Raw genomic sequence first — 13,786 nt, 5'->3', positions numbered from 1 at the left:
GTTTGGGGACATATATACAGTATATTTGTAATTATAATTCTGCTTGGTATATATACTGTATATATGGTTTCTTACATAAAAATAGCATTTAGCAACAGGTATTGGAGATTACAACTTTCCATAAACATTATCGTTCTTTGTTCTTAGATAGTTTCCATGCTTAGGATGATGAAATCAAATGTTTATTTCGGGATGCTAAGATTGCTTGTTTTATCTTTCCATATCAAAAATAAACTAATGATCAGCTTTGGGAAATGATTGGCCCCCACTGGGATTGATCACCACCAAAGTAATTGATCAGAAAAGTATATAAAAAGGTGACGTGAGAAGTCATCAGACGTAACGCTCAGCTGAACCTCTCCGGAGTATGGGCATACATGGAGGACGCCAACATACTCAGGAAGATGATCATTATAATACAAATCTTTATATTCCCAGGATAAATAGTGAGGAGAACAGTGCCAAGGTACAGTAAATATTCTGCTAATGTCACTGTATGAAGGATGGCTTTTACACACAGCTTCTGAAAAATCAAAACTGCTATATGTAGTGGGAGAAATAACAATATCAGTACTGGTGCATATATAGAGTATATTATGGATATTGTCAAATTTAATGTCATGTTGGTGCTATGTATTGTGCTCTCTACTCTGACAGTAATAGCAGCCCAGCTCTAGACTGACTCTGACTGCTAATGTAATGACACACACAGCATTCTTTTCCATTGACCTCCATTGTACGTGTTTACTGATCTACCAATGTAACAGCACACACAGCATATTGCTCTACTGATCACCAATCTAGCAGCACACAGCATTCTTCTCCACTGACTGCCACTGTACTTATTCGCTTCTTTCCCGACCTCGTCCAATGTAACAGCACACACGGCATTCTGCTCCACTGACCACCACTGTGTTGATTCGCTTCTTCAGATACTGCTGCCAATGTAACAACACACACAGCATATTTCTCTACTCTACTACCCTTATGCCGTGTACACACAATCGGAATTCTCGTCGGAAAAAGTTCTGATGGTTTTCCCATCGCAATTTCCGATGGAATTCTGCTCAAACTGCCTTGCCTACACACCAAATTCCGACCGCCAATAACGCAGTGATGTACAACACGTACGACGGGACTAGAAAAAGGAAGTTCAATACCTAGTAGCCAATAGCTTCCATCTCGTAGTTGAATCTGAGCATGAGTGAGTTTTTGCGCATCGGAATTGCATACACACGATCGGAATTTCCGATAGAAAGTTTTTCCTTCGGGAAAATTGAGAACATGCTATCAAATTTTTGCTGGCGGGAATTCGGCCAGCTAAATTCTGATGGAGCCTACATATGGTCAGATTTTCCGATGAAAAGCTCTCATCTGTCTTTTGCTGGGCAAAATTCCTATCATGTGTACGCGGCATTACACTTGATTCCTAGAGTGACTCTGACTGCAAATGTAAAAGCAAAAGTGACATTCTTCTCCGGTAGTGGCCACTGTACCCATTCACTGCTCCACCAACTGCCACCAAATATAACAGTAAACAGAGCATACTTCTCTACTGACTGCCATCAAGGTAACAGCACACACAACATTTTTCTCCACTAATTGCTGCTGTTCCAGTTTCATTTTTTTTCTGACTGCCATCAATGTAACAGCACGCTCCCAGCATACTTCTCTACTGACTGCCACCAATGTAATGGCACACACAGGTTTTTCATTAACTGCCACTGTACTGGTAACTTTTCCACTGGCCGCCACCAATGTAAAAGCACACAGAATTTATCTCTATTGACCGTCACTAATGTAATAGCACATGCAACATTCTTCTCTACTGACAAAGTAGAGCAAATCCTGTGTAGGGTTTAACGCGAAGAGAAGAATACCCAAATTTCTGTGTGCTCTTTCAGCTATGCGCTTAGCCATTAGCCCCAGGGCCTCTGGGATATGGATTCCGCATATATCCATTAAGGATCCTACCTTTCAGGTTTCTGGAGGATCAATGATGTGTAAATTGTTCCACCTTGAGCGATTCTCAAGATCTTCTAACTTGTCTTGGATTTCTGTATCTAAGAATGTTGCCGCAATGCTAGAATAGATTGGCAGAGTTCCTTCTTCAACAGAGAGATACGATTCTCAGCCTCAGAGAGCCTTTGTGCCTGATCTCCCAGCTCCTTGCGTATCTGGTCTATGCCTACTGCCACAGCCCCTGTGATGGTAGGGGATAAGAGGGCCACCATTGTTTAAGCGATCCTGTCTTAAGAATCCTGGTGATTGGTCTCAATGGGTTCAGAAGATTGTTGGCTGGTTCTGTCGGCTGCTAGCTCAGTCCCAGAAACCATCATGGGATCGGGAAGAGACTGTGAGTGGGATGGTGAAAATGTAAGGTAACACTCCATAAGCTGAGTTTATGGCAGACTGTGCCAGAGCCGCTGTGCCTTCAAACGTGGTGTTGGGACCAGAAGTACATTGTGGGTTTTAAAACTGGTCCATTTTCAGCCTCAGAGAGCCTTTGTGCCTGATCTTCATGTCCCTTATGTATCTTGTCTATGCCTACTGCCACAGCTCTGTCCAAGGCAGCTGTGATGGTAGGGGATAAGAGAGCCGCCATTGCTTGAGCGATCCTGTCTTTAGAATTCTAGTGATTGGTCTGAAAGAGTTCAGGAGATTGTTGGCTGGTTCTGTCAGCTGCTGCCTCAGTCGCAGCAGCCACATGAGTTCACTTTTTCACTGACTGCCACCAATGTACCGGCACACGCAGAATTTTTCTCTGTTGACCACCACTAATGTAACAGCACATGCAGCATTCTTTTATACTGACAGCTACTATAGCTCTCTTCTTTACTAACTGCTGCAATGTAACAGCACACATCGTATTCTTCTCCACTGACCACCTCTGTATAGATTCACTACTTTGCTGATAGGCACCAATGTAAAAGTATACTTCTCTACTGGCCAAGTATGTAACTGCAAACACAGCATACTTCTCCATTAACTGTCACTGTACTATTTTACTCCTCTACTGACTGCTGCCAATGTAACAACAAACACAACATTCCCCTGCACTGACCACCACTGTAACGATTCACTTTGTTGCTGACTACTACCAATGTAACAGCACACACCCTACTTCTCTACTGACTGCCACCAATGTATTTTTAACCACCTCCCGTCCACTGTACCTATATGTACACATCCTAGAGGAGAAGAGCGTATACCAGGATCATGGCTGCCGATGCAACTTGATGGACCCAAAGCAGCATGGCTTTACTGAGGGCAGATCATGTCAGACTAATCTGATTGAATTTGGCTAAATTATCAATGGCTCTATACTGGGTCTTGTTCTATTTAATCTCTATGTAAGTGATATAACTAAAGGTTTGTTGGGCACGGTAAGTCTTTTTGCTGATGATACAAAGGTGTGTAATAGGGATGATAGCCCTGGAGGTGTCTAACATGGAACATGATTTGCCATTGCTGGAATGTTGGTCAAAGCAGTGGATACTGCAGTTCAATGTTTATAAATGTAAACTAATACACCTAGGGGAAAAGAATCCCCTGAGAGAATACAACGTTGGGGTTACAGTTTTGAGCACTACAGAATAAAAAGATTTGGGGGTACTTATTTCAGATGATTGCAAAATGAGCAAACAGTGTGACCAGGCAGTGGGAAATGCAAATAGAATTCTAGGATGCATCCCTAGAGGGGTCACCAGCAGGAGGTCCTCATTCCTCTATATAGATCTTTATATCACTAGAGGGGTCACCAGCAGGAGAAAGGAGGTCCTCATTCCTCTATATAGATCTTTATATCACTAGAGGGATATAGATCTTTATTTCACAAGAGGGGTCACCAACAGGAGGAGGAAGGCCCTGATTCCTCTATATAGATCTTTATATCACTAGAGGGATATAGATCTTTATTTCACAAGTGGGGTCATCAACAGGAGGAAGGAGGTCCTGATTCCTCTATATAGATTTTTATATCACTAGAGGGATCGCCAACAGGAGGAAGGAGGTCTTGATCTTTATATCACTTGATTCCAACATATAGCTCTTTAATTTACTAGAGGGGGCACCAGCAAGTGGAAGGAGGTCTTGATCTTTATATCACTAGAGGGATCACCAGCAGGAGAAAGGAGGTCCCCATTCCTCTATATAGATCTTTATATCACTAGAGGGATATAGATCTTTATTTCACAAGAGGGGTCATCAACAGGAGGAAGGAGGTCCTGATTCCTCCTTATAAATTTTTATATCACTAGAGGGATCACCAGCAGGAGGAAGGAGGTCCTCTTTCCCCTATATAGATCTTTATATCGCTAGAGGGGTTACCAGCAGGAGGAAGGAGGTCCTCATTCCTCTACGTAGATCTTTATATCACTAGAGGGGTCACCAACAGGAGGAAGGGGGTCTTGATTCCAACATATAGCTCTTTAATTTACTAGAGGGGGCACCAGCAAGTGGAAGGAGGTCCTGATCTTTATATCACCAGAGGGGTCACCAGCAGGAGAAAGGAGGTCCTCATTCCTCTATATAGATCTTTATATCACTAGAGGAGTCACCAACAGGAGGAAGGGGGTCTTGATTCCAACATATAGCTTTTTAATTTACTAGAGGGGGCACCAGTAAGTGGAAGGAGGTCCTGATCTTTATATCACCAGAGGGGTCACCAGCAGGAGAAAGGAGGTCCCCATTCCTCTATATAGATCTTTATATCACTAGAGGGATATAGATCTTTATTTCATCAGAGGGGTCACCAACAGGAGGAAGAAGGCCCTGATTCCTCTATATAGATTTTAATATCACTAGAGGGATGTAGATCTTTATTTCACAAGAGGGGTCATCAACAGGAGGAAGGAGGTCCTGATTCCTCTATATAGATCTTTATATCACTAGAGGGGTCACCCAGAGGAGTAAGGGGGTCTTGATTCCAAAATATAGCTCTTTAATTTACTAGAGGGGGCACCAGCAAGTGGAAGGAGGCCCTGATCATTATATCACTAGAGGGGTCACCAGCAGGAGGAAGGAGGTCCTCATTCCTCTATAGAGATCTTTATATCACTAAAGGGGTCACCAGCAGGAGGAAGGAGGTATTGATTCCTCTATATAGATCTTTATAGCCCTAGAGAGGTTACCAGCAGGAGGAAGGAGGTCTTAAATCCAACATATAGATCTTTAATTTACTAGAGGGGGCACCAGCAGGAGGAAGTAGGTCCTGATCCATATATATATATCGATCTTTATATCACTAAAGGGGTCACCAACAGGAGGAAGGAGGCCAGATTCCCCTATATAGATCTGTATATCACTAGAGGGATATAGATCTTCATTTCACACCAGCAGTAGGAAGGTCTAATGATATAAAGATCTATATAGAGGAATCAAGACCTCCTTCCTCCTGCCTGCGACCCCTCTAGTGATATAAAAATGTATATGGAGGAATCAGGACCTTCTTCCTCCTGCTGGTGATCCCTCTAGTAAATTAAACATCCATATATTGGAATTAAGACCTCTAGTGATGTAAAGATCTATATAGAGGAATCAATTCCAATATATGGATCTTTAATTTACTAGAGGGGTCACCAGAAGGAGAAAAGAGGTCCTGATCCCTATATATATAGTAGATATTTATATCACCAGCAGGAGGAAGGAGGTCCTGAAAGGGGGTAAATAAAGTTCAGGAGGGAAGTTTTTTAATATGAAACCAAAATCAAGAATACAAGGACATGACCTCAAACTAACTGGAGGAAGGAAGTCCTGATCCATATATAATATATCTCTTTATATCACCAGCAGGAGATGGACATGACCTCAAACTAACTGGAGGAAAGTTCAAAACGAATCTTAGGCCGCGTACACACGGGCGGACTGTTCGCCCAACTTAGTCCGCTGAACAGTGTTTCAGCGGACAATCCGCTCGTGTGTGGGCTTCAGCGGACTGTTTCAGCGGACAGTCTGACGAACAAAGTCTTACGGAATTTCCGTAAGACAGTCCGTTCAAACTTGGTTTTGTCCGTCCAAACTTGGTTTCAGCGGACAGTCCGCTCGTGTGTAGGCAAGTTGGACGGACTAAGTATGGCGCATGCTTAGAAAGGGTTTACACAGCCGAAGGTTGCATTGCAGTGTATAGGACGTCGTTTTTCTAGTCCCGTCGTACGTGCTGTACACGTCATCGTGCACGCTTTCAGCGGACTGTCTGCTCATCGTGTGTGGTCAAGTCCGTTCATGCAAATTTTGAACGGACTGTTTGTCGGATTGTTTGACGAACTTAGTTGGGCGAACAGTCCGCCCATGTGTACGCGGCCTTAGAAAGTATAATTTTACTGAAAGGGTAGTTGATGTTTGGAATAAACTTCCAGCAGTGGTAGTGAGACACTCAACAGTAAATGACTTCAAATGTACTTGGGACATACATAGATTTGTACTCAGCCCAAAAAATTAACAAAAAAACACAAAACGTGTAAAAAAAGAAAAAAAAAGAAAAATGCAGACTACTTTGTCTTTTTTCTGCCATCACTTTTTCACTTTTCTATGTTTCTGTGCAGGATCTGTGAAGTGAGCAGTTTTGCGGTTGTCCTCACTCTCAGTCTAATACCGCTACACATGACCGGACTTTTTTGTCGGACTAGTTCCGACGGACTTTCTGAATGAATGGACTTGGCCGCACACAATCACACCAAAGTCCGATGGATTCGAACGTGATGATGTACGACCGGAATAGAGTACTGGGTCTGGCAGAGGTCCGGCGAAAAAAATTTGAAACGTTCTATTTCTAAAGTCCATCAGATTTTTGGACAGAAAAGGTCCGATAGAACCCACACAGGTTTGAATTGTCCGACGGACTCATTCTGTCTGACCTTTGCTGTCAAAGTCCGGTCGTGTGTACGCAGCATTAGGGCTCTTTCACACATATATATCTGTTTTGACGGCCTCCGTTTGCTCAGCAGGGATTGAGCTATTGATCATCGCTGAGGCGGCAGATGACAGGTCCGTCTCTTCTCACTCTGCAGGGACTGACCTGTCAGAGCCCCGCTCTCCGCTATGGGAGGATTGAATGAAAACGGACCGCCTGTCCATTTTCATCCGATCCGATTCGCCAAACGGATGGAAAATAGTGTTTCCATCCATCTGCATTTAGCAGATCGGAGCAGATCGGAGCAGATCGGATGTTAGCGAACATGTCACCGCTGACATCCGTCGCTCCATAGAGGTACATGGAGTGTCTGTTCAGGTCCGCCTGAAAAACTGACAGTATGTATAAAAGGGGCCTTAGGCTCACATCCCTGGTGACAGGGAATTACTTGCATAGAGGTGCTCACCTCTCCCTCGCCACGCCTTGCCACCAAGAGAGAAGAACATTCACAGACAGTTTAACAAAAATCCTCTCTTCTCACAACCTACCTGAACAGTGCCAATTGGGATCTGTAGTCCAAAGAGTCTATTAGTCCCATTATATGGCTGCTGTCTCAACCTACCACTGCCAGGATTCTTAGCACTCTGCATAGATGTCTATGGGTTTGCTCAGCTTTAGCTCTCCCCCTGCTGGCCAGAGGAGAACGGTGCAGCATAACATCAGTATCTCTGTAGAGGAAGAGAAGAATAAAAGGCAATGTCTCCATATATATATTTCTGTAGTCCAGCACTTGGCTACATATATGTTTATTTATATTGGCGTAGCCAGGTGCTGGCTAGTCTGTCTGGTCTGGAGATCCAGAATATACATGGAGGCAATGCCACTGCAGACCACAAGTTCCAGCTGGCTGTAAATAGAGGAATGCTGGGTGTGGACTTAAATAGCCTGGTACAGGAAGGAGCATTCTCTCTTGGGATCATGGACTTTAGCTGAGAGCAGGGGCTCGGCCACTCTAATGGATGCGAGCAGACGCCCCAACCTGGACAGTGTGGTGATTTTTCAGCAAGTGAGCCATACATGTTTAGGCAGATCCACAATTGCCAGCTCTCTGTTGGCTGAGTGGCTATCTAGGGTCACTCTCACCATCACTGTTACAGACCCAGTCGAGTCTGTTCTGGGACATCCTATTTCCTAGAGCCTTGATATCATCGGAATTGGTGAGCGGGCATAAACCCACACTGTGTACACCCTACAAAAGACACTGCATGCAGACACCTTTACCCCAACTCTTAACAAAAAAGCTTCTAGCTGGAAACACTTTGTATATGATAGCCACCATTTCTGATCACCATTGCACAGAAACCCCTCTGGGCTCCTGTTGAGCTATCTGAATATTCTGAACACCTATGCTACTTCTATTCTATTGTATATACTCTGTATATTTGTTAAGACTAAAGTTTGAGATTGGAAAGATATCTGCATTAACATTTGTTTCTCTCTGTTGACATAACAATCTTTAATTAAATACTAATTTGATTTGCTACAGTCTGGTGTCTTTTGCAGTCGTATCCTTTCTTTGAATTATGGCAGAACCCAGAGTGTCAGAGGTGTCAAGAGGCTTGCAAGGTCAGGTTTGGCGACAGTCATCTTCCACGGTGGTGGCGCTACATTGGTATAGCGAGGAACGAGGAGTGTGGTCATTTTTTCTGCTAAACCGTATCAAGGAATTGCTTCTTCCATCGATATTTGTGGTGCAGATTCACGTGTCTCCTCAGGCATATGGTGCCCATATGGCTGGTAATGTAACAGCAGAGGCTGCAGACCGTGGTGCTAAAAAAAAAAAATAGACCTAGACTAAAGAGCTCTACGGACCACATCTGGGAATAGCAGTGGTCTTTGCCTGCGAGGCGTTGCTGTCCATTGAAATAAGATAGCTGCTCCCGCTTGTGTTTTGCAAGTTGCCCCTTCCCCTGGACAACATCATTCCTTGCTGCTGTTTCCACTTAGTCTGCCACCCTGTCATCCCTACCTTCTAATTTATGGAGAAGAGGACAGAGGAGGTGTTCTTTAGTCCTTACTCGCTTCCTGTTCTTTAATGTCAACGCTGCTGCTCCATAGCTCCAGCACAGCGAGTGAGGGTTCACACCCTAGGACAGGAAGTCTGTTACTGGCTGGACCACCAAGTGAAAAACAAATCATCACCACACAATAACATCTAAGGGCTATTAAGCTACAATACGTTACATTTGTGTTCTTAGGTTCAGATTCACTTTAGCTTTACATGTCAAGCTGTGTGCTAAAATATTAACCATCACTTTTTCACAGGTGTCACGTCAAAGGAATGAAACAATTGTTGTAGAAGTCCTGATTGTTGGGTTTGATGGGTTTGATGAATACAGAATTCCACTTTTCCCTCTCCTATTGATTATCTACACCGTTACCTGCATTGAGGACATCCTGATCATCTCTCTAATATGGAAAAGCCCTCATCTCCACTCCCCCATGTACTTCCTGATCAGCAATTTACTCCTTTGTGAATTTGTTGGTTCAACAGGTGTTGAACCGTCGGTGCTGCAAAACATCCTATGGGGAAGAAGCATTGTTCCTTATGTTGACTGTGTCCTCCAGATGAATGTAGTACTTGCCGTTTTAGTCTTTGAGACTTTTCTACTGACATTGATGTCCTATGACCGATATTTGGCGATCTGTCAGCCATTGAGATATGCTGCTCTCATGAACATTAGGCTATGCCTATATCTTGTCATCAGCTTTTGGTTGTTTTCAGCTGTAGTTGTAGCCATTTTTTTTTACTTCTTTATGTGTCTAAAATTTTGTGCCCCTGTTATCATATATTATTTTTTTTGTGAATTCACTGCATTCTCTATTCCGGTGTGTGTTATGTCAAACGCAAAACCCCTTGTCATATACGGATGGGTGATAAGTTATCTGCTTAATCTACCTTTTGGGCTTATTGTGTTGTCTTACATAATGATCATAATCTCCATCCTCCGGATAAAATCGTCCGCCGGGAGACAGAAAGCCTTCTCCACATGCAGCTCCCATCTTCTGGTGGTGTCTTTATATTTCGGAATACCATTTGCTTCATATGTAGTGTCATTTACTGCAATAATAAGTGACAGCATTTATACCGCACTCTCCTTTATATACTATTTGGTGCTTCCTATGTTAAACCCCATCATTTACACTTTAAGGAATCAGGACATTCATAAAGCTTTAAAGATATCAGTGAATGACATGAAAGAATATTGTGCTGCTAAAAGACATTCAAGATAAGGAGAATTATGGGGGAGGGGGAAATAATGATGTGAACACCAGTTTTATAGGGCATGAATTTATTTGTGTAGGATACACTGAAAAAAAGGGAAAATGTTGTAATTATTTTTTCTTTGCCTTTGTTCTCTATGTTGCATGGTAGTGTGTTACATGTTGTGTTCCCTTGTTGTATGGCAGTGTATTACATGTTGTGTTCCCTTGTATGGCCGTGTAATTAATGTTGTGTTCCCTTGTCTGACTTCCAAAGAGAATCCTTGGTGTTTGTTTACATAGTTACATAGTTACATAGTTAGTCAGGTTGAAAAAAGACACAAGTCCATCCAGTTCAACCTTAAAAACAAATAAATAAAATAAAAAATAATCATACAATCCAGATACCCAATTTTATGCCCACAATTGATCCAGAGGAAGGCGAAAAAAAAAACCCAGCAGAGCATGCTCCAATTTGCTACAGCAGGGGAAAAAAATTCCTTCCTGATCCCCCAATAGGCGATCGGATTTTCCCTGGATCAACTTTACCTATGTTAGTACCTAGTTATATTATGTACCATCAGGAAAGTATCCAAGCCTTTCTTAAAGCAGTCTACTGAACTGGCCAGAACCACCTCTGGCGGGAGTCTATTCCACATTTTCACAGCTCTAACTGTGAAGAAACCTTTCCGTACTTGAAGATGAAATCTCTTTTCCTCTAGACGTAAAGAGTGCCCCCGTGTCCTCTGGGTTGACCGTACAGAGAACAACTCAACACCAAGTTCACTATATGGACCCCTAATGTATTTGAACATGTTGATCATATCCCCCCTTAATCTCCTCTTCTCAAGAGTGAATAAATTTAGTTCCTCTAATCTCTCCTCATAGCTGAGTTCCTCCATGCCTCTTATCAGTTTGGTTGCCCTTCTCTGCACTTTCTCCAGTTCCCCGATATCCTTTTTGAGAACTGGTGCCCAAAACTGAACGGCATATTCCAGGTGAGGTCTTACTAATGATTTGAACAGGGGCAAAATTATATCTCTTTCTCTGGAGTCCATACCTCTCTTAATACAGGAAAGGACTTTGCTCGCTTTGCAAACAGCAGCTTGGCATTGCATGTTGTTATTGAGCTTATGGTCTACCAAAACCCCCAGATCCTTCTCCACTATGGATTAGCTGAAGTATTGTTAACCATAATGTTCCTTTCTTTTATGTTGCTTTAGCTCTTCTGTTAATGTGGGCTTTTTTAAATTCCCTGTCGACTAGGATCTTTAAGGCGGATATTGAGTTCTATAATCACTTTTGATGCAGCGGTTTTGTTTGGTTTGACCACAATCAATGGTCAACAATCTGTCATTTAATTTATAGCCCCTATTATTCTTCCCCAATTCAGTCTTGCCATGCTTGGTGGAGACTGGAGCTCTTGAAGTCTTGTTATGCTTGGTGGAGACTGGTGATCTTGGAGTCTTGCCATTCTTGGTGGAAACGTTTGCTCTTGGAGTCTGGCCATGCTTGGTGGAGACTGATGCTCTTGGAGCTTTGTCATGCTTGGTCAAGAATGATGCTATTGGAGTCATGTGATGCATTTTTGCTCTTGGAGTTTGGCCATGTTTTTTGGAGACTGGTGATCATGGAGTTTTCCCCATACTTGGTGGAGACACGAGCATATCTAAGCCGTCATGTATGTAGGGTTGCAGGGTCCTGCTTTGTGGAGACCAATGCTCTAATGCCCTGTACACACGACCAGACTTTCCAACAGAAAAGGTCAGAAGGAATCATTCTGTCCGACATTCCGATTATGTGTGGACTTCATCTGACTTTTTTTCTTTCTAAAATTCTGACGGACCTAGAAATAGAACATGTTTCAAATCTTTACGCCGGAACCAGTTCCTATCGAGAAAAACGCTCATCTGTATGCTGTTCCGATGGACCAAAAACGACGCAAGAGCAGCTATTGGTTACTGGCTATTGAACTTCCTTTTTCTAGTCCCGTACGTCATCACATTCTAAATGATCAGACTTTGGTATGATCGCGTGTAGGCAAGTCCATTTCGGCGTAACTCTGTCGAAACTCCGTTGAAAAGGCATACGGAGTTCAGTTCGACAAGAAGTCCGCTCGTGTGTAGGCGGCTTAGAAATTTGTCATGCTTGGTATAGACTGGTGCTTTTGGAGTTTTGCCTTGCTGTGTAGAAACTGGTGCTCTTGGCGTCTTGCCTTGCTTTGTGGAGACTGGTGCTCTTGGAGTTTTGCCAAGCTCAGTCGAGACGTTTGCTCTTGAAGCATCAAACAATGTGGCTGCTCTGTTAGAGGTGCTCCAGCTAAATGGGCACATATATTTTGTCCTCTATGGAAGTCACCAGTCACTCAGTTTACTGGCGCACATGCAAACTGTTGCCAAACAGTTGTAATGCACTGGCATAGAACCTAAGGAATATAGACTAAGAAAAGATAAGCACATACAATCTAGAGACTGTAGACAAAGAAAAGATAAACAAATGATAACTACAACTTTTTAAGTGTAACCTACACAAATAAAATTGTGAACCACTGGCATTGTAGGGCCCAATTTTGTGTCTACCTCCTGTACGTACGGGCATTTTAAAAGTGGTTGTAAAGCCCATCTACATATTTTTTTAAATACTTTACTGCAATATGCTCTGACTAGTCAAAAGCCCAACCACAATATCTGTAGCTTATTTTGTGGATCGGAGTGCCTGTGAATGTCTCCGGTCCGTGGGCATGTCCACAGGCCGGAGCTTGGGAGGTGGAATTGTGACCTCACTGACTCTCCTTCCATCTGTACACCCAGTATGTAGTGTGGCTTAGCATCAATCACAGGTGGGGGGGGGCATGGCGACACAATTTTTTTTGCTGGTGTCGGGATGTGTTCCATTAACACAGCACGGAGGATTTGAGCAGACAGGTTGCTAATTTTCACAGGCATACTAAGGACAAGTGAGTCTTGCCTGCATACTGCACTACCTAAACTGGTCCTTTTGCATTTTTTTTTTGGTTTTACAACCGCTTTAACTATCTGAGAACCTTAGGGGAGGAAACATGCTCTAGAAACTTTGTTCAAGATTTTTTTTTTGACAATGTGTTCTAGACCCAGCTCCTCTCCCCTTGCTGCTTCTCCACCACTACAAATACCAACAATTCCAGGCTGGAAAAATGACAGCCAGGGCTTTCTGTGTATCGGCTCCTCTCCCTCTGCTGCTTCTCCACCACTACAAATACCAACAATTCCAGGCTGGAAAAATGACAGCCGGGGCTATGTATAAGCTCCTCTCCCCCTGCTGCTTCTCCACCACTACAAATATCAACAGTTCCAGGCTGGAAAAATGACAGCCGGGGCTTTCTATGTATCAGCTCCTCTCCCCTGCTGCTTCTCCACCACTACAAATACCAACAATTCCAGGCTGGAAAAATGACAGCCGGGGCTTTCTATGTATCAGCTCCTCTCCCCCTGCTGCTTCTCCACCACTACAAATACCAACAATTCCAGGCTGGAAAAATGACAGCCGGGGCTTTCTATGTATCAGCTCCTCTCCCCCTGCTGCTTCTCCACCACTACAAATATCAACAATTCCAGGCTGGAAAAATGACAGCCGGGGCTTTCTATGTATCAGCTCCTCTCCCCCTGCTGCTTCTTTACCACTACAAATACCAAC

General features: G+C 43.3%; 1 protein-coding gene across 1 annotated transcript; it reads left to right on the top strand.

Annotated features, from left to right (window-relative positions):
• The first annotated feature begins 355 nt into the window (after positions 1-355).
• On the top strand, positions 356-10,668 carry LOC143995867 (olfactory receptor 2A12-like). The gene is made up of 2 exons (XM_077490593.1): positions 356-466; positions 9,176-10,668. The coding sequence occupies exons 1-2, from the start codon at positions 368-370 to the stop codon at positions 10,142-10,144; spliced, it is 1,068 nt and encodes a 355-aa protein (XP_077346719.1). The 5' UTR covers positions 356-367; the 3' UTR covers positions 10,145-10,668.
• The last annotated feature ends 3,118 nt before the right edge of the window (positions 10,669-13,786 follow it).

Source organism: Lithobates pipiens, unplaced genomic scaffold (assembly GCF_037356315.1).
Source record: "Lithobates pipiens isolate NorthernLeopardFrog02 unplaced genomic scaffold, aLitPip1_a1.2 Scaffold_19, whole genome shotgun sequence".
NCBI classification, from domain to species: Eukaryota; Metazoa; Chordata; class Amphibia; order Anura; family Ranidae; genus Lithobates; species Lithobates pipiens.
This window is presented reverse-complemented; position numbering and strand designations above follow the sequence as displayed.

Excerpts from the sequence above, each read along its gene's own strand:
- LOC143995867 (XM_077490593.1), top strand. The coding sequence starts at position 368 with ATGGGCATACATGGAGGACGCCAACATACTCAGGAAGATGATCATTAT. Across the intron at positions 467-9,175 it reads GTGAGGAGAACAGTGCCAAG|GTGTCACGTCAAAGGAATGA; the intron begins GTACAGTAAATA and ends ACTTTTTCACAG.